This window comes from Lactuca sativa, chromosome 7, assembly GCF_002870075.4.
Source record: "Lactuca sativa cultivar Salinas chromosome 7, Lsat_Salinas_v11, whole genome shotgun sequence".
NCBI lineage: Eukaryota > Viridiplantae > Streptophyta > Magnoliopsida > Asterales > Asteraceae > Lactuca > Lactuca sativa.
Genome location: NC_056629.2, coordinates 86364593 through 86388586, shown reverse-complemented (window position 1 = coordinate 86388586; position 23994 = coordinate 86364593). Strand labels below are relative to the sequence as shown.

Here is a 23994-nt window from a genome sequence, read left to right as displayed (position 1 = left end):
GGAACCCAACTTGATAATCCATGGAGCCTCATAGCCCACTATACAAGATATGGATGATTTAAATAATCAACCCATATATTTAATTAGTTATCTTTTGATTACTTAATTAATTCTTGATCAAACTAATTAAATGATATTATTAATATATTAGAACTTATAATATATTAATAATCTCCAAGTGTTATTTCTCTCATTTAGTCTATCCAATTGCATGGTGCCATGCAACCCAAATGGACCATGCTGGGTCAGGTCAAGTACTTACCAGAAATAGTTATGGACTTAGACACCTTATCCAACAAAACGATATCTGAGGGAGTTGAGAGGTGCATTGCCACCGATGGTTTACAACTATGTTCGTGGTTGTAAAATTGCGAAGGAGATATGGAACACTCTTAAGGATAAGTATCAAGGAAGCGAAAAGACGAAAATTAACTCAGTGAAGCAATGTTTGGTGGAGCTGAAGGAATTTCGATAGAAGGAGAATGAGACAATCGAGGTCTACTATGATCGCTTCAACGATCTGATATATCGCTGCAATCGATATGGTATCAGTCGGTATGCAATGGAATTCAATCTTATGTTTGTGATGGGACTTCAAAAAGAGTGGAGAAGCGTAAGTATGATGGTTAAAAATCAGCAAAGTTTCGATACATCTTCATTGAATGATTTGTATAATCAACTTAAAACTCACGAAACTGAGGTCAATGAGATGGTTGAGGAGTCGAAACTTAATCCAGGTGGTCCTTTGGCACTTCTCTCGAAAGTTACTGAAAAAGAAAATGTTAAAAGTGGTGAATCGGATGCTGAAGAAGGACTTTTAATGAATTCGGATGATGAAGCAAATGCTTTCTACTCAAACAATAAATTCAAAAAGTTCTTTAAGAAATCTTTTAGTCCAAAGTCAATGAAAAATGAAGGAAGAGGAAATTTTCTAAACAAGGCTGTGGAGAAGAGAAGAAGAATCTAGAAAAGAAAGAAGTGAAAGTTGTTGAGGAGCAGAGAGAGATGAAATTAAAAGGAGATTCAGGAATAGATATTCACTGTTGCAACGAGGCCAATGATCTTGCGAATGATTGTATGCTTCGTAAGAAAAAGGAGAAGAAGAATAAGGTGAAGGATGAGGCATACAACATGGAGAGACTGGAAGAAGTAAGAGTGAAGTCGAAAGGTATCTCTTTCGTGTCAAAAGGTGAACACGAAGAAGATGGTACCTATCAAATCTGGTCTTTTGGATCATATGATGATGAAATACGTAATCCAATGCATGATGCTCTGTACGTGAAGTTCGAAGATGATTCTGAGGAAGAGGTCATAGGAAGATGCTTCGTATCCAAATCAGCTGACAAGTCTCCGATGACTACGAAGGTACGTTCTATTCTTGAATCTTTCAATATTCCTTTAAAGGTATAACTCTGAAATTGTTGTTTTTGATGACACTGTTGCTTATTTCGATTCAATTGTTGTGTCTGCTAGTAACAAAGCTAAGAAACTGAGCTTACAATTGTTAGAGACACAAAAGAAGCTTGATTCAAAATAACTAAGATAGATTGTTTAGAATTTCAAATCACAAACATCATGTGTGATAGTGACTCTCTGTCGAGCGATGTCAAACTCTTATTAGCACAGAGAAATATCTATTGTAATTCTGCAAAAAGACTCTATGGAAAACTTACAGCTTTACATCATTCTAGTGATATTAGCAAATAACAACATAGAAAGTTATTACCTTTTCTATCTTTTGAGAGAGAGAAGGTTGATAACATTTCGTATGATTATGAGAAAACAATTGCTGAATTTGATAAAATTTCAGACGATAGATATGCATATGGCATCGTAAAAATAGATGAATGTCTTGATTCGAAGGATTAAGTTGATATTTTTAATGAAACCTTGACCAAATCAGAGCAATTTAAAATTTTGAAAAAGACTGAGAATTTGACATCTGACTTACAAACTAATTTTGCTGATATTGAAGATAATTCTGATAATATCAGTGAAATCAGTGAGTTTGAGGATGTTGATTGTTCACAGTTATCTGTCATTAATGTCACATCAAAATATAAAGGAAAAGAAATTGTTAAGGATTCGAAAGTTGAGATTGACACTGACAAACCTTCAACTTCGAAAGTTTGTGATCCTGATTTGGTTGATGTACGAGATAGTCAAACACATGACAGTGATGATGAAAATGATGAAGAAAATGAAATTTCACAAAAAAGTTGTGGACCAAGTGTATGGAGACACTGAAAAATTCGAAAAGGTGTTGTCTGAAAAAGGTGCTCATTATTTGGAAACTAACACCATGGTTTATCCAAATTTTAAGTGAACTGATGATGTGATATTTCCAAATCAAGTGTTTGTTACTACTGGAAACGTTGAGAATGTCAAACCTGAGATCAAGAAATTAAGTAAAGAAGATAATAAGAAAACGACTGATGAAGGATTCTTTTCCAATCACAGCATTGTCGAAAATAATCTAACAAAGAACTCATATGTTTTTCAAAGACAAAAAACTCAACGAAAATGGGTTGAGAAATCTAAAGTTGTGAACGAGGTTTTAAAACAAAAGGTTGAGGAAAGTGAAAATTTTGTCAAATTATATTCAAAAGAATTCAAAGAACAAATTGACAAATTTTCAAAATTTAATAAAATCTCAAAAAGGAAAGCAAGAAAGAAATTTTTTTGGCAAACCATTGAGCCACGAAAAACACAAAATGATTTGAAAATGAAATCCTCCAAAGTGCCAAAAACTCAATTTGTTAAAAATAAGACTCTATTTTCATCTTATTCAGACAAAAGGAAAATTTTGAATCAACACAAGGCTTCAAAAGATAAGAAAATATCATATTCGATAAAGGCTCATCATTTTTAAAAGAAATTTCAAAATCAAAGTGTTGAAAATCTTTTTTCAAATCAAAAGAAAATTTTTCAACAAGGAGATATTTCGAAAACAAGTATCACAAACAAATTTGATGGAAGTTATGCTTAAAAATTTCATCCTAATTCAAATGTTGTTTTTGTTCTACAAAAGCCGAACTTTCCAAATCCTTCAGTGAAACAACTTTCAAAAAGTTTCGTACACAAAAGGTTTATCTCAAGCGAAAAATATTGATCATTTTCTTGAAGGAAAAGATCGCATGTATCAGTCCAGGAATTATTCTCAACAACAAATCAAAGATGCTTATGAAAAGTATGTGAATACTTCTTCAACTGGAAGCTCATCGTCCAATGATTCAAATGTCTCAATAAAGAAATGGAGAGTAGTTGTGAAAGCAACGAATGCCGAATCGCAATCTAAAAGGACAAAGGTTGATGACTGTAACAATCCCAAACTGTCGAAAACTTATGTTTCGAGTCCTTTACCTAGTGATGTGGACTTAATCGATAGTTTCAAAACTAAAATTTGTGATTGGGTTAAGTGTACTACTTTTCATTCTATTCTTAAAACTAATTTCCAAGGACCCAAACAGCCTTGGGTACCTAAATTCTTTCAATGATAGGAAGTATTATGTGACGAGCAATATGATGAGAAATGGTACATCGATAGTGGTTGCTCGCGTCACATGACTGGACGAAAAGGACAATTTATGAGATTATCAAATCTTGGATAATGCTAGAGTTGTGAAGTTTGGCAACAATCATAAATGTCAAGTCAAAGGCTATGGAAAAGTAACGAATGGCCAATTCACTGTGAATCGAGTTGCATATGTTGAAGGCCTTAAACATAATTTGATAAGTGTTTCGCAACTAGTTGTGGGCACTGGAAATCAAGTTGTGTTTAACGAAGAAGGCAGTATTATTTCGAAGATAGAAACAAAAGAAGTGTTGCTGAAATCAAAAAGACATGGCGATATGTTTACTCTTGATATTAAACCGATTGTTGGGAAAACTTCAATTTGCTTACTTTCGAAAGCTAAATCTGATGTTAGCCGGTCATGGCATCGACGATTATCTCATTTAAATTTTTGGAATTCAAATAAGTTGGTAACTGAAGATCTTGTTCGAGGTTTACCAGTTTTAAAATTTGATAATGATACTTTATGTGCAGCTTGCGAACAAGGGAAACAACATCGAGAAGGACACCCAGTTGTGATAGATTCGAAAATCGTGGAACCTTTGGAACTTCTTCATATTGAACTTTGTGGACCATCAACTGTTGAAACACTCAATAAGAAATGGTACATTTTGTTTATTTTTGATGATTTTTCACGATTTAAGTGGGTGTATTTTCTCAGGTTAAAATCTGATCTCGCTCAGACGATGATCGAATTTATTAAGCAAATTGAGAAAAGTCTAAAAAAGAGTGTTCGAATGATCAAGAGAGATAATGGGTCTGAGTTTAAGAACAAAGTCATGGATTTGTTCTTAATTGAAAAAGGCATTTCGCATAATTTTTCATCTCCATATACACCACAATAGAATGGTGTCGTTGAACGAAGGAATAGGTCACTTTGCGAAGCAGCAAGACCAATATTAACATATGCGAATCTACCTCAATATTTTTGGGCTGAAGCAGTATCCACAACGTGTTTTACTCAGAATCGTTCTTTTATTCATTGACGTTTCAATATCACTCCATATGAAATAATCAATAATCGAAAACCAAATGTTAAATTTTTCCATGTGTTTAGTTGTAGGTGCTTTATCATGAATCTCAACGATAACCTTTCGAAGTTTCAATCTAAGGCTGACGAAGGAGTATTTTTGAGATATCCGCACAATTCGGTTGCATATCTAGTGTTAAATAAACGAACACGAAAAGTCGAAGAAACATACAATCTTACTTTTGATGACTATTAGTTTAAACAAGTTGACAAAATCTTCGAACAAAAGCAAATTATTAATTAATCAAATGATGAAACTGAAATTATAAATTCATCTGATTTTGATTATGATTTAATTTTTGGTGTTCCTGACAGGGAAATGGATGCTGAAGTTCGTGCAAATGATAATAATCAATCAGACTCTTCGAAGAACATTGAAGGTTCAGATCTTACTCAAATTCCTGATGACACTTATTCAACATCGAATTCTCTAAGAATTGGCAAAAGTATGCTAAATAATCCAGTGGAGGGGGAGCACTTGGAAACGAATACTCAAATTGAGGGGGAGAATTCTTTCGAGGGGGATAATGGAAGAATGAATGATGATGTTGAGGGGGAGCATCTAGTTGAGGGGGAGCAACAGAATCTAAATAACAGTGATATAATAAGTCTTGATCTAAATGAATTTCATGAAATTAATGACAATCTTTCTGTTACAGGATCAGAAAATGAAGATTTATACGAAGATGCACATATGGATTTTGATCCAGCTTATCCACCACTCGAAAAATGGACAAAAGATTATCCAAAAGAACATATAATTGGGAATCCACAAGATGTAGTTTTAACGAGAGCGCAACTTCGTGCAAATAATGAGGTATTAAATACTCATCAAGAATTTTGCATGTTTAATGTTTTCATTTCAAAATGGACCAAAGACAATTAATGATGCAATGGGAACACTCTGATTGGGTTGTTGCAATGCAATCTGAATTGGCTGAGTTTGAACGAAATAAGGTTTGGAGATTAATTCCAAAACCTGAAAATATTTCAATTGTCGGGTTAAAATGGATTTTCAAAAATAAAACCGACAAAGATGGAAACATTATCCATGGTGGCATTCTTGATTTGGTGATTCTTCTTTTTGATCTTTGATCTTTGTGATTTACGGAGTTTTTGGATTCTCAAAATCGAATTCTTCATTGTTTCTATTTATAATTCGATTTTCTTCACTAGAATTCAAGCGATTTTTACTTTCTCTCTCTAGAGAACCCATTCAAAATCACTTTCTTCCTCTAGAAATTTTCAAGTTCTTGTGATCATGGTGGATTTGCCATATGATTCTTGGATTATGATCATTGAAGATATCGAATACAAATTGAATGAAGATCAATTTTATGGGTTGGTGTTAAGCAAATTGATTTCATGGCGTAATATGGTTTCTTATGGAGATTTGAAGGATGATAATGGAAGCTTGCTTTTTCAACCACTTTGTAAGATTGTATGGTTGAATAAAATTGCATTGTCCATATTAGTTCGTAGTAGAAATCAAAAGGAAGGAGAAGAAAGAGATTTGTTTAATAAGAAATACATTTCTCTAATTGAAAACCCAAATGATCTTCGAGCCCTTAAGTTTGTTAAAGTTCAAGACAATGGAGTTCAATGTGATGTTCTTGACATTCTTAAAGTTCTTGATAAGAAGATTCAAGTTGATTCTCATGATGAATTTTTTTTTGCTCGATTGGAGTTCAAACCGATGATATATTGTGTTCTTGTGATTCGTTTGAAAGAATGATTCCTTATCGAAAGCCGGTTATCCAAGAAAATCACAAGTATCAAACTCCAAAAGATTTGATTCAACTTCACAAAGTTGAAGTTGTGGAAGGTGGGTTTGTGCATGAAATCAAGTCTTCAAGATGCAAAAGTATGAGAAAGAAAAAGAAGAAGATGATTAAACACAAAAAAAAGCGGGTTTACTCACAAAAATTGTCAAATGTTGTGAAGCCGAAATCCGTGAAGCAAATTTGGGTTCCAAAGCAACAATCTCCAAATGTTGCATTGAATTTGAAGACAAAACCTAAAAGTGTTGGTGGTTCTTTTGAAGATGTTCTTGGTTTGTTGAAGAACACGAAGAACAAGTTGTACATCACGCATAGTGGGTGATACAATGTTCTAATTGGAGATTTTCTCATTCCAACAAAAGAACCAAGATCTTCTAGATTTGATTCGTTCGTTACAAACGGAACTCGATTTGTCAAAAAGGTATCTCAAATTCTCAAATGGATTCCAAAACGTCCATGATTTTGATTCATACTTTGCGTTTTTCATTTTTGATCGATTTGCCTCATTTGATCAAAACCTTTCCAAACCCCATTGATCGATCCAATTATTTTTGTTTAGATCAAACATCAAAACCAAAATTATTTTATCAAAAACGAATTTGTAAATCAGCCTAATTTCAATTCATACATTTTTCGTTACTGTTCATTTGGAGCCCATCGTATGTGAATTACTGTTCATATCCAAAATAGATCCCAAAATTTTCAGCCCATGGATCAATATTTTAACAAAACAAGCCCAAAGAGTCATTGAATCAGCTATGAAGCGTGTTTACTTCGTTGTTCGTTCATTCATAATCATACGCCTATAGCGCTTGTATGTTTCACTGTTCTTGACTCGTCTTCGTTTTCATCCCTCATTCTTAACATTTGATGTGTTTTGATTGTTAAATTGGTCTTGTGAATCGATTTTATAAAGTTTGTTCAAACATAAAAACGATTATGATAAAGCTAAGAAGTCGACAGATTGGTTCTATGATCTTAAAAGACTTTTGATTGATTGTTGAAGTACTCTCAAGAACAGTTGAAGAACAATGAAGAACATATTGATTATTGATGAATCAATGGGTTTGATCTGAAATTGTTTAGAAAAGTTTCGATTTGTTATTTGTCATCAAATGAACGAAAAGTCAAACTAACGAGAGTCAAACTTGGGATTCTGATGAAGTGGAAAATGAATTGGAGGTCAAACGAATTTCGTTATCAGCTTGGAAGTTGTTTTGGAGTCGATTGCAACTAAAATCAGTTTTGTGAAGTTGATTTTGATCGAAAATCATTGGTTTGGGGTCGAGTTTTGCATCGACTGTATTTGTGGGTATTGTAATTGTGATGTGTGACTGAGAAAATCAAGTGATTGAATGTTGATTTCAAAAGGGGAAGGTTTATTGATTTCGATTGTGATTATTGGATGAAGACAACGAGTTCAACTGATGAACGAAAAGTCAAACAGAAAAAGTCAAAATCGAATTTTTATTTGTGGATTCAGTAAATTTCGACTCAGGTTTTGTTCATGTTGATAATGAATGGCTTGCTATTGTGATACCGATAGAGTAGGCTGAGTTTTGGGTCAAATGATTCAAATCAGTTTCGTTAAAGAAAAGATGAAAGCATTCGTTGGCGTCTACTGTGAAACATTCACAAACTAAGAAGAAGAAAACAAATATTTTTGAATTGGGTCCCTAATCTTTTCACGAAATGGCAGAAATGGTCCAAATTCGAAATGATGTAAACAATTTTTGAAGAAGGCTGAAGTTTCTCTTTTAGCCCCTACAGTTTTGAAATGTTGACAGAGATTACCCAACTTCGAAATTGGGCTACTTTTCGGACAAATTGAAGATTTTACAGTTCTGGTCTCTGCAGTTAGTGTGGATTTACGTTTTATGCCCATTTTCTCAAATGGGATAGAGTTTTGCATATTAGGTTGTTTTAGGCGCAACGGGTCCCTGAAGAATTCTGTTATTGAAAGTTTTTACCCAGATTTTGGAAAATGCTGCAACTCTCACCCAAAAGTCAAAAAATTTCACAAATTGGAAAATTTTTGTGGCTTTTTCATGATTGTTTTTCCGTGTAAGATTTTTGGTGATTCATTTTTGGTACACATCAAGGGGAGTATTGTATTGTTCATTCCTCGGGCGCTTCTCACCCTTAATGGATTGTATAATCATTTTTTGATTATAAAAAGAGGGAGAATGATGGGTATTTGAAGCGGGCTTCTCGGATATTCATTTGCAGATTTGAAGACCGGTGTTACTTTGAGGGGGAGTTTGGTCTTGATCGCGCTAGCTCATTGGAGGTTGAAGTCGGGACATCCAATCCTAACTTTGAGGGGGAGAATGTTAAGGTGCAAAGTCACTCTTGGATGTAGTGTTTTAGGCTTACCCTCTTGTATGTGTAAATGGGTTGAGTCTTTCCTATAAATAGGAAGTGAGTGACTCTCATTATGAAAGGAACCATTTTGGAGTGTTAGACTAGAGACAGAAATTTGTACAAACCCATTTGTATATCATTTCTAGATATAATATGAGCTTACACAAATTTATTTACTCCTTGTGTTCTTGGGTTTACATGATGATTCACTAGATCTTTTCTAATTCCGCACATGCCATCATAATCAACAACACTACATTTTTTCTATCCTAGTGACACTGATTTTAGTATGAATGCAGGTATGTATACTACGGTTAAATATTTTATTATTTAAAAGTATAAACTCTTGGTCAGAGTATTTTAATCCCGTTGTGTTTATAGTTTGTATATCTTTTATGGGTTGATATACTCAATTCACTATAAAATAAGCTATGATATCAATCTGTCACACCCCAAAAATGGAACGGCGGAAACGTTTTGGGGCGGAGGACGTCATGTACAGTATCATATCAATGCATAATAGTAATCAAGCAACAACATCATCCATTGCATTAATAATATATTTTAATACATGTGTGTTCTATGTATAGAAATAAGACACCAAAAATGAATAATCAAAATAAAGATGAGTCTTGTATGAACTCCGTCTTCTCAAAACCTGGTCTAGTGTACCTGTCTACTGGTGACCTGAGAATACAAATTATTTTGAAAGAGTTGATCAGCATTAAAGCTGGTGAGTTCATAAGTATTTTAGTGTTATAGTTTTGTATGAAAGTGTTTGTAAATGTTTGTAATAGTTTGATGTAATTGTTGTATCTCCTAGAAAATCCTATATTTTCTACTTTATTATGAAATGTAGTCTTCTACCAAGACTCGGTTGTTCTGTATGTTTGTTCTTTTGTAAAAGTGAATGCTTTTCCCAGGTATGACTATCATTAACAAAATATAATTTACATTACCGTTTGTGTGAGAAGATCACAATGTGAATGCAATGGGAAAATAAAGATGTACTGTAGTATTGTATATAAGTAACTACCAATGTACTAACTACCTTAAACCAATTTGTTTAATTAAGGTAAAATGTGATGAGTTTGTAACCATACTTGATTGACTATTATAACACGACGATCAAAGACGTCAAAAACGGTATGGCATTCGTCACCCGTAGACCTACAGGTCCCACTGTAGCTAGTAGCAAGGTGTAGGCTGGGCAATCCTGTATAGATCTATACACAAATTCACGCTCTCCTTCCAAGAGACTCTGGTTGTAAAACGTGACACATCAGTAAATTGCCATGCCATGAAGTAGTGGTGTCACACCCCAAAACCGGAACGGAGGAAACGTTCTGGGGTGGATGACGTCATGTCAAGTATCACAACATATGCAGTATAGTAATCAAAGTACAACAACCATTGCATTAATAGTAATAATTTTACCTAGGTTACATTTCATAGCAACATTCAAGTAATACAGAACATAACATAGGTGCAACTCGGTTCTAGGCTGACTTCGCAAAAGCTCCCGGGATGTACTTGTCTATCGATGACCTGAGAATACAAGTTATTTGAAAGCGAGTATCAGCATTTTTATAATGCTAGTGGGTTCATAAGTATTTAATGACATTAGTATAAATACATGTTTTATTCAAAATAACCTCATGAAAGGTGATGGGTTAGAATCTACGGAATATTAGAATCCTTTCCTGAAAATCCTATATTTTCTAAATAAAAGCAACCTTCTACCAAGGCCCAATTGTTTTATGTTCAAGGAGTAATTTCCCAAAAGAACTATCATTATCAAAATATAGTTTTTACTTTTAAAGGTGTTATGTGAAAAGCCCCAAGTAAAATAAAAAGTGAAATCGTATTTTTCCTCAGCAGAAAACATTGTTGTCTAAAAGTATATAAAATCTAGACTCCGAGCAAAACGCCTCGCAAAGCTTAAAGGTAAATAAATCATAGACTTCAGGCGGGACGCCTTGCAAAGTCTAAAAATAAGTAAAACATAGACTCCAGGAAGGTATCGAATAAACAATATGCATGGCTCAGTCTGGAACAAGGAAACACAAACCCCAGATGATATCATATGAACGATACGGCTAGAAAGCTCTAGAACAAAGAAAAACACAGACCCCAGGTAGTATCAAATGAACGATATAGCTAGGAAGGTCTAAAACAAGAAACACAGACTCTAGACAGTATCAAATGAACGATACAGCTAGCAAGGTCTAAAATACCTAGTAATCCTAAGTGGGTGGGTTTAAAGGTTTATAACATGACTTAGTATATAACTAGGAAAGTAGGTTAAGATGGTTTCAAAAATACCGTGATAATTCTTGTTACCTTAAAGCCATGAATTATAAGGTAAACATAGAGATACTCGTAACCATACTGATTGACAATCGAATACTTGACGTCCTGCTGGCGTCGGAATGAATGTGATGTTTGTCACCCTTTGGCTTGCTCGGCCGGGGACTGTAGCTAGCAGTCAGGGTGTGGGAGTGTTTGTCCCGTATAGATCTATACACACAATGCCCACTCTCCCTCCAAGAGACTCTGGTTACCAACTTGACAACGGTGGAATCCGTGTCCCGAGGATGTATCTCGTATTTCGAATTCTATTATAAGTATTGGAATAAGGATATAGACTCACGAATGAATTGACTCCGTTGGAATTTTCCGTGCTGCAAATAGTAAATAGAAATCTCCTAACTATTCCTATAATAGTTACTAATCCTTCAGGTATATGATTGGTGAATGGAAGGATGCCCTTGCTACCCAAGGGAAATGAACTGGCTGATGGAAACCTTTATGTCTATACATGTACACATGATAGATAACTAATATTAAAACGACCTTCGGACGGATAACCGATACCCACCAGACCACATCCCAACGAGGAAAAGGAAATAGGGCGAACTAGCCGTTCTAAGTCCTTTAAACATTTTTTATATAACTATACAAATATAGGCATGCATTTAACGAAATAAAAGCAAAGAAGAAAACTCTGGTAAAAGCCTTTGGAAAATCTTTACAAATAAGAATTTACAACTTGTTGTCATTTTATTAAACAAGCTTTGAAAATGATTTGATAAAACAGTTTAAGTGAAGAAAAAACCTTTGTTTGAAACACTGCTGTAACAGGTTTTGAAGGAAAACATTCAGCATGAAAGATAGTTTGAGAAAGATCTAAGCAAGTAACAACGTTTTGAAAAAAAAAACCATTTGAAGTAACATACTCGGTAAAACCGATGAAAGTGTAGTAAATCCTTTTGCATGCGGGTTATAAATCACATATGATTGATATGATAACTAGCATGTTTCAACTTGTATTCCTGCCATAAAATCATTTAAAAACATTTAAAAGGTTAATTCGGTGGTATGAACTCACCTGACGTAGGCGATTCGGATGAATGGACGGTATAGGACGCTAGGTGTCAAGTGTAGACTTGATACACACTCAGATCCTATTTAACATGTAATGATACATTTAAGTATCTAATTAGTCATTTAATAACTAATTAATCAATTAAGGATGTCCAACTACATGAAAACACTTTGCTACAAGTTTTAGGAGTACTAAGGGTTGCATATAAGGAGAGCATGGACTCACATTGGAGTTTACTCCTCAAATGGTAATACCTAGGGGTGTTTACGGTTTTCATACCACTTCCCCCGTGAGTTTACAGCCGTAAACTCATGGAAGTGGTGTCATTGAGTGTTTGAAGGTCTTATATCACTGAAGGAATTATGCTAGACTCGAATCAAGGGCTATGGAAGTGATTGGGGCTTGAAATGGACTCTTTATGGATTTTACGGTCCTTGGACCACTCCCTTGGTAGTTTACAGCAGTAAACACATGAGTTTACAGTCGTAAACTCATGTTATTCCATTTCTCTTGTTGTTTGGTGGTTCTAACTCATGCATGCAAGGTTCTAGTCACTTATATGAGCATAGGAAGGTGGTAAAGGTACTTAAACACCTTGGAAAGGTGTTTACGGTTTTGGGAGATGTTCTAAAACCGTAAACTCATGTTTGTCCCTTCATTTCATGTTCTTGGGGTTCCTAGTTAAAGCAAGTGAGATTCTACTCCATTACACAACAATTAGAAGGCATTAGGGGCATCTAAACACCTCTAGGAGGTGTTTACAGTTTTTGGGATGATCTCCCCAAACCGTAAACCCATGTTTTCTTGGGAAATGGATCATTTTCGAGTGTTAAACTCATCAAGAAGGGATCTATGCTAGTTGTCAAGTTTTAGAATGAACCGAGTCACACTTTGGCACCCAATTTGGAGTTTACGGTCCAAGAACACCTTGGACTGTAAACACCTTTTTCTTGGTGTTCTTCAAGGTTTTGACGTGTATTCAAATCAAACAACTAGCTAGGAGAAGTATACTTACGTATAGGAGCTTGAATGATCGATTTTGGCAGATTAGACGGGATGAATTTATGATAGTTAAGAGAGAATCCTTGGGTGTTCTTGAGGTTGGAGTTGGAAAAATGAGAGAAAATGACTAAGTGGCATATTTATACTCTCGGGGGTTAACGGTCAAAAACTCCGTGTTTTTGTCCGTAAATTCCAAATTTTTGGAGTTCCGCGACTTACGCTTAACACGGAAATTTCTAAATTTTACTTCCTTATTTTTGGTTCGCTTGACGAATATTATTTAAAATATTCCAATGGGCTTAAATCCGGCCAAAATTGTTTTGGGATAAATTTGGCAAATTTTTGACGTGCTTAATTATGGTGTTAAAACAAACGCAAATTTCGGGTTGTCACATCATCCCCCCGTTAGAGGGAATTTCGTCCTAAAATTAGAGTTTAGGCAAGGAAGTAGGCATGAACAATTGGGTAAGAGATGAGGGTACTTCCTATTCGGCTGGTCCTCGCGCTCCTAAATGAACTCAGGTCTTCGCTTGCCGATCTAGCGACCCTTCACTAACTAGATGCGGGTTTGGTTTGTTCGGTTCATGATTCCTACAGGTTCCTCTACGAAGTTAGGGTTCCCAATGATCTCTATCAAGACAAGTGGAATTTCGAGAGTTACGTCGGGCAAGTACTTTTTCAAGTCTAAGACGTGGATCGATTTGTGGTGAAACTTATGGAATTCCGAAAGTAGTCGTGGTCTGACAAGGGTTGGACCAATTCTTATAAAGAATCTCGGATGGTCCTAAGCTCTCGGAAAGATAGAGCTTTCAGTACTTAGCATCATAATGTACTTCTATGGTGAGATCATCACTGGCGTCATCGTCATTTTGAAGTTCCAAATGTTCTCTCATGCCATGGGTGTAGTTCTTCGGGTTGGTTCTTAGAGGGCTCGAGTTATCCTCGGATTGGCATCTCCTACTGATTAGCTTTTGGAGGTTTTCTGGATCATCGGATGTATTGACTAAATACTGGCCTCTATTGGTTATGAGACATCTATCTCGTTAGTGCAAAAATGGACCTGCACTTTTGACTCTTGCGGTGTTTCTATCGGAAACTCTCAGAGTCAGTGAGATAGGGTTTTACCAGACGTTGTTTAGAGGGTTTTAGATTTTCATCATCGTCTGACGGATGCTTTCACAGTATGATTCCTACTGGAAAGAATCATGCTCTTACTCGCTCTGCTGTTTCATGGATAACAGTCTTTGATTAGGGCTAACTTAGCCCGTTGAGATTTTTGAAAATGTTAGGCTATTTCAAGAGGTGGTTCTACTATCTCTTGAGGGATAGTATTCTTTAGAACACCGAGTAGCCCAACGAATCTCTAAGACATGCCATATTTTCTAAAGTGTCGGCTCCTTTCAGTTTGCGGGAAGCGCATGTTCTTGTATAACCCGTCGACTAACACCTAGATTGGTGTTGAGTCTATAATCTTTTCGGGATCTGGGTTATAAGGCTTAACGCAACCTATTTTCTTACCTTATTCAGGTATTCTTGGTTGCGGAGGTTATCCTGTGATTCTTGGCATTTTAGTATACACTTCGGAGAATGCAGTCTATTGTCTACAGGGCAACGGTGACTTCTTCCACATGAGGAGACGGTGTCCTAGGCACTACTCGTCGGTAACGGGATGGACGAAGTGCCTGAGTACTGCGAGTATCTTTTGCAATTACTCTTCCGGTGATTCTGAGTTTCCTCTATCAAGATTAAATCCAGAGAGTATAGGGTTCCGTCACTCGAAACTTCTAATTTCCTCATCCACTCATCTCAAGGTTTAACTTATCACAGCTTCCAGTTTTCCTGGGATCTCCGCTAAAACGCTTAATTCGTGGGATCAAGCGTGGACGGATGGTTGCAGTCACGATTTTGACTCTTACGTCTTGCGTTATTTTTCTAATTGAGGGTGTTAGCTACTAGGCTGGCTCAATCGGGATGACAAAAATTTTTGAATTTGTGGTCATTTCAGTAACTCAACCTGCATTGGTTCTCTTGACTCCAACTCCTATTCTATGGGATAGGAGGAAGGATTTCATTACAAGATTCGTGGTAGATCTCATACTCGACTTAATCACTAATACTTGGTGTATGCAAGCCGCATATAATTGAGATCGATGGGATGTTCAGTTGTGTGGCCCCACCCTAGACCCACAACCCAACGGGGAACAGGGAGTAGGGAGGAAGCACACATCTTAAATCGTATTGATCTAAATTATATACCACTATAATGCATGTACTTAGTAGTAGCAAGTTAATCCCATGAGTTCCTTCCCTTGATTCTCGAATCTGATTGCGAGGGGCTAGGGGTCTTTCTGGGAGATCTACGGAGTGGGTTTCGGGTGGCTATCGTCTTCTGGAATATCGGTAGTGTCTTTCGCTTCAGGTTCTATCTTGCCTAAGGAGAGGTTGGTTAACAACGCGCGATACCCTTCCCCTGGGTATTTCGGAAGGTTTTAGATAAGAGAGACGACCGACGGACTGCATTAGGTTTTATTATTAAGTTCGGAAGATCTTTTATTTGCCGAAATGGCTATGGTGAAAGTTCTTTTTACACAGCACTAGGGATTTACACATGGTTGCACTAAGTCGAACCATAAGTCGAACCATGATTGATAGAGGCGTCAAAGTTGGAATACATTGACATGATATAAAATGAGGGTCGATAGGGCCATGTGCTGAATGGGCATACAAGTTCTTGGCGTCTCGGGTTTCATCCAGGGTATCACTGTCGTGGATACTTGGACCGATAGAGTCAACGCAGAACTATAGAGGGTCTTGAGGTTTCGGAGTAATGTACTTTTCATGAATGGATTCTCACGAGGCCTCTCTATAATCGCCTAGTATACACTAGTCATGTATAATTAGGGTGGAAAGGACTGTTGACTGAGCGACTCCGCCCTAAATCCACAACCAAACGAGGAATAGGAAATAAGGCAACATCACTTACTCGAGGTCTATCCATCTTAATTATACATGGCTTTAACGTATATATCGAGCCATTATAGGTTTACCTGATGAAATTTTGAATTTTACAACAGTGCTGCGAATTTTGCCTTAAAGGGAGAGTAATTACATTTATAATTAGCCTTTTAATGTTTTCGGTTAGTTATCTAGGATTGAAAGACGTACCAAAATTTCTACCGGCTTCCTTGATGCTTCTCCCTAGGTATTAGAGTTAGAATCCTCCTGCACCTTTGTCGTTTCTTTCAGTTGGGCAGTCCTGCTTGAAGTGCCCAATCTCACCACATAGATGGCATACTGGACTAGTCGCCACATCGGTGGTTGATGTAATGAACTCAACCAGGGTTCTGCAGGGACAAGCGGTATGCCCCTTCTTGTTGCACCTAGCACAAAAGAATTCTCGACAAACACCATGATCATGGTAGCTACACTTGCTGCAACCGGGAAAGTTTCGTAGGTATGTTCTTCTTGGAGTTAGGACGGGAGGGTTGACAGAGGTATTGACTACCTCAGCTCATTGCCCTTTGGAAGGCCCTTGAGTCGAGGTACTTCCCTCTTCGCTCTTGAACTTTCTTTTTAGTGGATCGGGTTGAGGTTCTTGGGTGGCTGGGTATGCAGGTGTTGGTTGCTTCTGTCCATTGCTTTGATCGGAATTCTCGACGGGGCTCTTGCTAACGTTGGCGTTGTTATCGTTCAGGTGAGCCATGACAGCCGCTACGGCTCCTGAAACTGCAGCTTGAAACATAGCTTCATCAAATAAGAGAGGTGATGTTTTGCCAGCGGACTGGTTACGCTTCTTTGGAGGCATGATTTTCCTACATGGAAAAGGAACACAAGCTGATGAGAGATGATGGTTAACCCTGGACGTATCTATCCTTACTATAATAGGCAATAATTTTTCCTGTGCCTTGGATATTGGTTATCGGAGTGTCGACCTACATCCATATGATGCAGTCGGGGTTTCAAGATATGGGTAAGAATATCGAAAGCCATAAGATGGGAATTGTTCCTACTAAGTTATCTTTAAATTGGAGAGGTTCGCTTTCCGGCTTTGGAAAGATTTGAGGACAATTCGGAACGAAGACTGCAGAAGGAAAGGTTCATGAAGACTTATGGCTAAACACTCTTAATCAAGGTTTTGGGATCCGATTTAATCGTGTTACTTGCGACGGGAAAAGGCGATTTACCTAACACATAGTGTGAGTAGTGTAATCACTAACTCACTAAATTGTATTATTTTATGGGTGTATTAGAGGGGCGAATACGAGGAAAAGACACTTCTCGGGTTCCATGTATTGGCTCCCTCTGTCTACCTCTTATCCTTCACTGGGACCGGCGTTGGTTTTCTTCGGGTAATTACCTAGGGTTCTCTTCTCGGGCGGACATATTGAATTTCTACCCCGTCTTACTTCCGATTCTGACTCTAAGTGTCATCACTCCATGATGGATGACTGGAAATCTCAGAAGTTCAGGCAAATTTCCCACCGATGTCCCTAAAAGGTATAGGTACTTGGTGGTTTCAATAGTCTCGTCCTAGTTCATATATTTCCGAACTAGAAATATTCTCAATGAACTTCTTATGGGTCTGAATCAACTCTTCTGTCGAACACTGAAGGGGATAAGGTTTTCTACAGGGTTTGTGAGAGAACGGAAATGTCTAAAGAATCCTAAGAGATTATTAAAACATTTCACTGGGTTATCCTTATTGAGCCCTGATACAATTACATAGCGTACACAAATCATATATAACTTAGATCCGATAGGCCTTCGAATATGTGATACTACTCTATATCCACATCCCAACAAGGAAAAGAAAGTAGAGCGAAACCACACATTCTTAGTCTATGGGATCCTTTTTATATATAACCTTGGAAGTATACCCTCTGTAATCATAGGTATATCAATAAGGGACTTTTTAGTTTTTCACATAAGGTTATCTATGGATCCTAAAATACCCCTATGGTATTTTAATTACTTGCTTGATTCTTAACTTCTGAATATGATTCTGGGATTAATGTGGGTCTTTTAGTATTCCAAAATACTCCCATTGTATTTTAAACTTTATGTTTGGCTCTAGCATTCCTATTTGGTAAGTTTCAGACCTGTTACAACACCACCATTAGTCACAAGCACACATTCATCGCATCTCGAATAAATGTAGTTGATGAGGTTACATTTATTCCAGCTTACGATTACAAAACTGCCCAGGTTTGACGGTAATGGTCAACATCCAAAGACTTTTATTTTGTTCTTCTTGTGATACTTTTGTTCGAATGTTTAGATTCTGGATGTTCTTATACATTGGTAAAATATGGTTATATTTTAAAGTATAATTCTTGGTCAAAGTGTTTTATCCCGATGTATTTATAGGTTGTATATCTTTTATGTATTGATATACTGAGCTCACTATAAACAATGCTATGATACCAATCTGTCAAACCCCAAAACCGAAACGGGGGAAACGTTCTGGGGTGGATGACGTCATGTCAAGTATCACAACATATGTAGTATAGTAATCAAAGTACAACAACCATTGCATTAATAGTAATAATTTTACATAGGTTACATTTCATAGCAACATTCAAGTAATACAGAACATAACATAGGTGCAGCTCGGTTCTAGGCTGACTTCGCAAAAGCTTCTGGGATGTACATGTCTATCGATGACCAGAGAATACAAGTTATTTGAAAGCGAGTATCAGCATTTTTATAATGTTGGTGAGTTCATAAGTATTTAATGACGTTAGTATAAATACATGTTTTATTGAAAATAACCTCATGAAAGGTGGTGTTTTAGAATCTACGGAGTATTAGAATCCTTTCCAGAAAATCCAATATTTTCTAAATAAAAGCAGCCTTCTACCAAGGCCCAATTGTTTTATGCTCAAGGAGTAATTTCCCAAAAGAACTATCATTATCAAAATATAGTTTTTACTTTTAAAGGTGTTATGAGAAAAGCCCCAAGTAAAATAAAAAGTGAAATCGTATTTTTCCTCAGCAAAAAACATTGTTGTCTAAAAGTATATAAAATCTAGACTCCAGGAAAAACGCCTCGCAAAGCTTAAAGGTAAATAAATCATAGACTTCAGGTCGGATGCCTTGCAAAGTCTAAAAATAAGTAAAACATAGACTCCAGGAAGGTATCGAATGAACAATACGCCTGGCTCAGTCTGGAACAAGGAAACACAGACCCCAGATGGTATCATATGAACGATACGGCTAGCAAGGTATAGAACAAAGAAAAACACAGACCCCAGACAGTATCCAATGAACGATACAGCTAGCAAGGTCTAAAACAAGAAACATAGACCCTACACAGTATCAAATGAACGATACAGCTAGCAAGGTCTAAAATACCTGGTAATCCTAAGTGGGGTGGGTTTAAAGGTTTATAACATGACCTAGTATATAACTAGGAAATTAGGTTAATATGGTTTCAAAAATACTGTGATAATTCTTGTTACCTTAAAGCCATGAATTATAAGGTAAACATAGAGATACTTGTAACCATACTGATTGACAATCGAATACTTGACGTCCTGCTGGCGTCGGAATGAATGTGACGTTTGTCACCCCTTGGCTTGGTCGGCCGGGGACTGTAGCTAGCAGTTAGGGTGTGGGAGTGTCTGTCTCGTATAGATCTATACATACAATGCCCGCTCTCCCTCCAGGAGACTCTGGTTACCAACTTGACAACGGTGGAATCTCTGTCCCGAGGATGTATCTCGTATTTCAAATTCTATTATAGGTATTGGAATAAAGATATAGACTCATGAATGAACTGACTTCGTTGGAATTTTCCGTGCTGGAAATAGTAAATAGAAATCACCTAACTATTCCTATAATAGTTACTAATGTTTTAGGTATATGATTGGTGAATGAAAGGATGCCCTTGCTACCCAAGGGAAATAAACTGGCTGATGGAAACCTTTATATCTATACATGTACACATGATATATAACTAATATTTAAACGACCTTCGGACGGATAACCGATACCCATCAGACCACATCCCAACGAGGAAAGGGAAATAGGGCGAACTAGCCGTTCTAAGTCCTTTAAACAATATTTATATAACTATACAAATATAGGCATGCATTTAACGAAATAAAATTATAGAAGGAAACTCTGGTAAAAGCCTTTGGAAAATCTTTACAAATAACAATTTACAACTTGATGTCATTTTATTAAACAAGCTTTGAAAATGATTTGATAAAATAGTTTAACTGAAGAAAAAACTTTGTTTGAAACACTGCTATAATAGGTTTTGAAGGAAACCATTCAGCATGAAAGATAGTTTGAGAAAGATTTAAGCAAGTAACAACGTTTTGAAAAAAAAACCATTTGAAGTAACATACTCGGTAAAACCGATGAAAGTGTAGTAAATCCTTTTGCATGCGGGTTATAAATCACATACGATTGATATGATAACTAGCATGTTTCAACTTGTATTCCCGCCATAAAATCATTTAAAAGCATTTAAAAGGTTAATTCGGTGGTATGAACTCACCTGACGTAGGCGATTCGGATGAATGGACGGTATAGGACGCTAGGTGTCAAGTGCAGACTTGAATATACACTCGGATCCTATTTAACATGTAATGATACATTTAAGTATCTAATTATTCATTTAATAACTAATTAAGCAAGTAAGGATGTCCAACTACATGAAAACACTTTGCTACTAGTGTTAGGAGTACTAAGGGTTGCATATAAGGAGAGCATGGACTCCCATTGGAGTTTACTCCTCAAATGGTAATACCTAGGGGTGTTTGTGGTTTTCATACCACTTCCCCCATGAGTTTACAACCGTAAACTCATGGAAGTGGTGTCATTGAGTGTTTGAAGGTCTTATATCACTCAAGGAATTATGTTGGACTCGAATCAAGGGCTATGGAAGTGATTGGGGCTTTAAATGGACACTTTATGGAGTTTACGGTCGTGGGACCAATCCCTTGGGAGTTTACGGCCATAAACACATGATTTTATAGTCGTAAACTCATGTTAGTCCATTTCTCTTGTTGTTTGGGGGTTCTAACTCATGCATGCAAGGTTCTAGTCACTTATATGAGCATAGGAAGGTGTTAAAGCTACTTAAACACCTTGGAAAGGTGTTTACGGTTTTGGGAGATGTTCTAAAACCGTAAACTCATGTTTGTCCCTTCATTTCATGTTCTTGTGATTCCTAGTTAATGAAAGTGAGGTTCTACCCCATTACACAACCATTAGAAGGCATTAGGGGCATCTAAAAACCTCTAGGAGGTGTTTACAGTTTTTGGGATGATCTCCCCAAACCGTAAACCCATGTGTTAGAGTTGGTATGTTGTAATGAGTCGAAGTTTGTCTTTAGTGTCTTCGAACATTTTTGTAATGTATTTTACTAGGGCATAATATTCAAAGCATCATGTTTAGTCCTTAGTATATTTTTTGTACAATTTCCTCTCCTATAAATAGGAGTTGTTACTAGTGTCTTGAAAACGAAGTCTTTTACAGAATATTATTTGTACTCTGTAAAACTGCAAAAGCGTAATAGAGCCAAACAGATCATATTTACATCGGTGTTCAAATCTTTCAATTCTACTTTGAATTTACACTCTAGTTCATTCAATACTTGATTCTTTGTCTCATCAGTTGGTATCAGAGCAGGAATCATATCTCTGATCTGATTTTCACAATGTTCAAAAGGTTTCTAAATCAACTTTTTGATTCAAAAGTTTCCACACTTTTTGAGAGTGAAAAATTGTTTAGATCTAAGTATGTGATTCGATTCTGCACTTAATTCATTGAATCGAGTGTTCTAAGAGTGATTTTGATTTGAATCATACTGTTTGTTGTCAAATTCTCTAAGTTTCTTCAAAAATTCTCTAGGATTTATTCGGTACATCAATGGCGTCTTTCAATCTGAATTCCATGACTTCATTTTCTCATCTTCTAGGATCATCCACCAAAATTCTTATGCTCATCCCTGAGTATTACGATCAGTGGGCTGATCGTATGCAGGATTATCTCAACGGATTGGATGAAGAACTGTGGAATTGCATCACTGGCAATCTGAATCCACCGTCGAATGTTCAACCAATTGGTTCTTCCTCTGGTAATTCTGAAGTTGAAAATCAATCTGATCGACTGAAAAAGCTAGAGAACAGGTGTGTAAGAGAGCTAAGAGGAGCTTTGCCTCCCGTTGTTTACAACTACGTGAGGAGTTGTACAACTGCAAAGGAAATCTGGAACAATCTAAAGGAAAATTTTCAGGGAAGTGAGAAGACGAAAGTTAATTCTGTGAAGCAATGCTTAGTGGAGCTGAAGGACTTCAGACAGAAAGATGGTGAAACAATTGAAGTGTATTATGATCGTCTTAATGAATTGATCTATCGATGCAATCGATATGGTATCACCAGATCAGCCATGGAATTCAATCTGATATTTGTTATGGGACTTCGAAAGGAATGGCATAGTGTGAGCATGATGGTAAAGAATCAACAGAGCTTTGATACGTCAACATTGAATGACTTGTACAACCAACTTAAGACTCATGAAAGCGAGGTGAACGAAATAGCTGAAGAATCGAAGGCTATGTTGGGAGGTCCACTAGCTTTGGTTTCAAAGATCTCTGAGAAAGATGCTGAGAAAGACGCTTCGGATGAAGATGAAGGGTTCATCATGAACTCAGATGATGAGGCAATTGCTTTTTATTCAAAAAACCGAGTGAAAAAGTTCTTCAAAAAGCCTTTCAATCCGAAGGCAAAGTTGTCTGAGACAAAAGGAAACTTTCTAAGTAAAAGTGTCGGGGAAGAGAAAAAGAAGGAAGAGATGAAAGATACGAAGCCTGTTGAGGGAAAGACTGAGAAGAAGCTAAAGGGAGATGTTGGGATTGATTGTCATTATTTCAATGGTGACAATCACCTTGCGAATGACTACATGCTTCGAAAGAAGGATGAAAGAAAGAATAAGGTTAAGGATGAGGCGTACTATGCTGATAAGTTGGAGGTGGTTCACGCGAAAGCCAAAAATTTGTCTCTGGTTGCTAAGGGTGCAAATGATGATGAAGATGGTACTTATCAAATCTGGTCATCTGGATCAGATGATGAGGAAATGCGAAATCCAACTCATGGAGCAATGTTTGCAAAAATGGAGGAAGAATCAGAGGAGGAGACATACAAAGTGCGTGGAAGATGCTTCGTATCAAAAGTTGCTGACAAATCACCAATGACTACAAAGGTACGAAACATTCTTGAATCTTTTAATATTCTAGTACATGCTTATAATTTTGAATTAGTATCTTTTGATGAAACTGTTACTTATTTTGATTCGATTGTGGTATCTGCTAGCAATGAAGCTAAGAAGCTGTCAATGCAATTACTAGAGACACAGAAGAAATTAGATTCGAAAATCACTAGGATAGATTGTTTAGAACTACAAATAACTAATATCATGGTTGATAGGGACAATTTATCTAGTGATAATAAACTGTTGTTAGCACAAAGAAATATTTACTATAATGCTACTAAAAGATTGTATGGGAAAATAACTAAACTTCATCATTCGTGCGAAATCAGTAAAGAACAACATAGAAAATTGTTGCCATTTTTAGCTTATGAAAGGGCTAAGGTAGACAACATTTTGTATGATTGTGAAAAAGAAATAGCTGATTTTGACAAAGTTCCGAATGACAAGTATAGATATGGAATTGTCAAAGTTGATGAATTTCTTGATTCGAATGATTTAGTTAACATTGTAAATGATACTTTGACTAAATCTGAAAAAATTCACATTTTGAAAAAGACTGAGAATTCAACATCTGATTCTCAATCTAATTTTGTTGATATTGAAGATAACTCTGACAATATTAGTGAAATGA

General features: G+C 36.4%; 1 protein-coding gene across 1 annotated transcript; it reads left to right on the top strand.

The window, feature by feature from the left end:
• The first annotated feature begins 562 nt into the window (after positions 1-562).
• On the top strand, positions 563-23994 carry LOC128127286 (uncharacterized). Its single transcript, XM_052765739.1, has 10 exons — positions 563-873; positions 918-1365; positions 1927-2218; positions 2355-2579; positions 3127-3318; positions 4049-4178; positions 4236-4331; positions 4920-5421; positions 22005-23870; positions 23968-23994. Exons 1-10 carry the CDS (start codon positions 563-565, stop codon positions 23992-23994), a joined length of 4089 nt encoding a protein of 1362 aa, XP_052621699.1.

What these genes read in the sequence shown, in the direction of transcription:
- LOC128127286 (XM_052765739.1), top strand. Translation starts at nt 563, where the DNA reads ATGGAATTCAATCTTATGTTTGTGATGGGACTTCAAAAAGAGTGGAGA. An exon ending in TCAAACAATAAATTCAAAAA is followed by an intron (nt 874 to 917) that starts GTTCTTTAAGAA and finishes TGAAAAATGAAG; the next exon opens with GAAGAGGAAATTTTCTAAAC. An exon ending in GAAACACTCAATAAGAAATG is followed by an intron (nt 4,179 to 4,235) that starts GTACATTTTGTT and finishes GTATTTTCTCAG; the next exon opens with GTTAAAATCTGATCTCGCTC.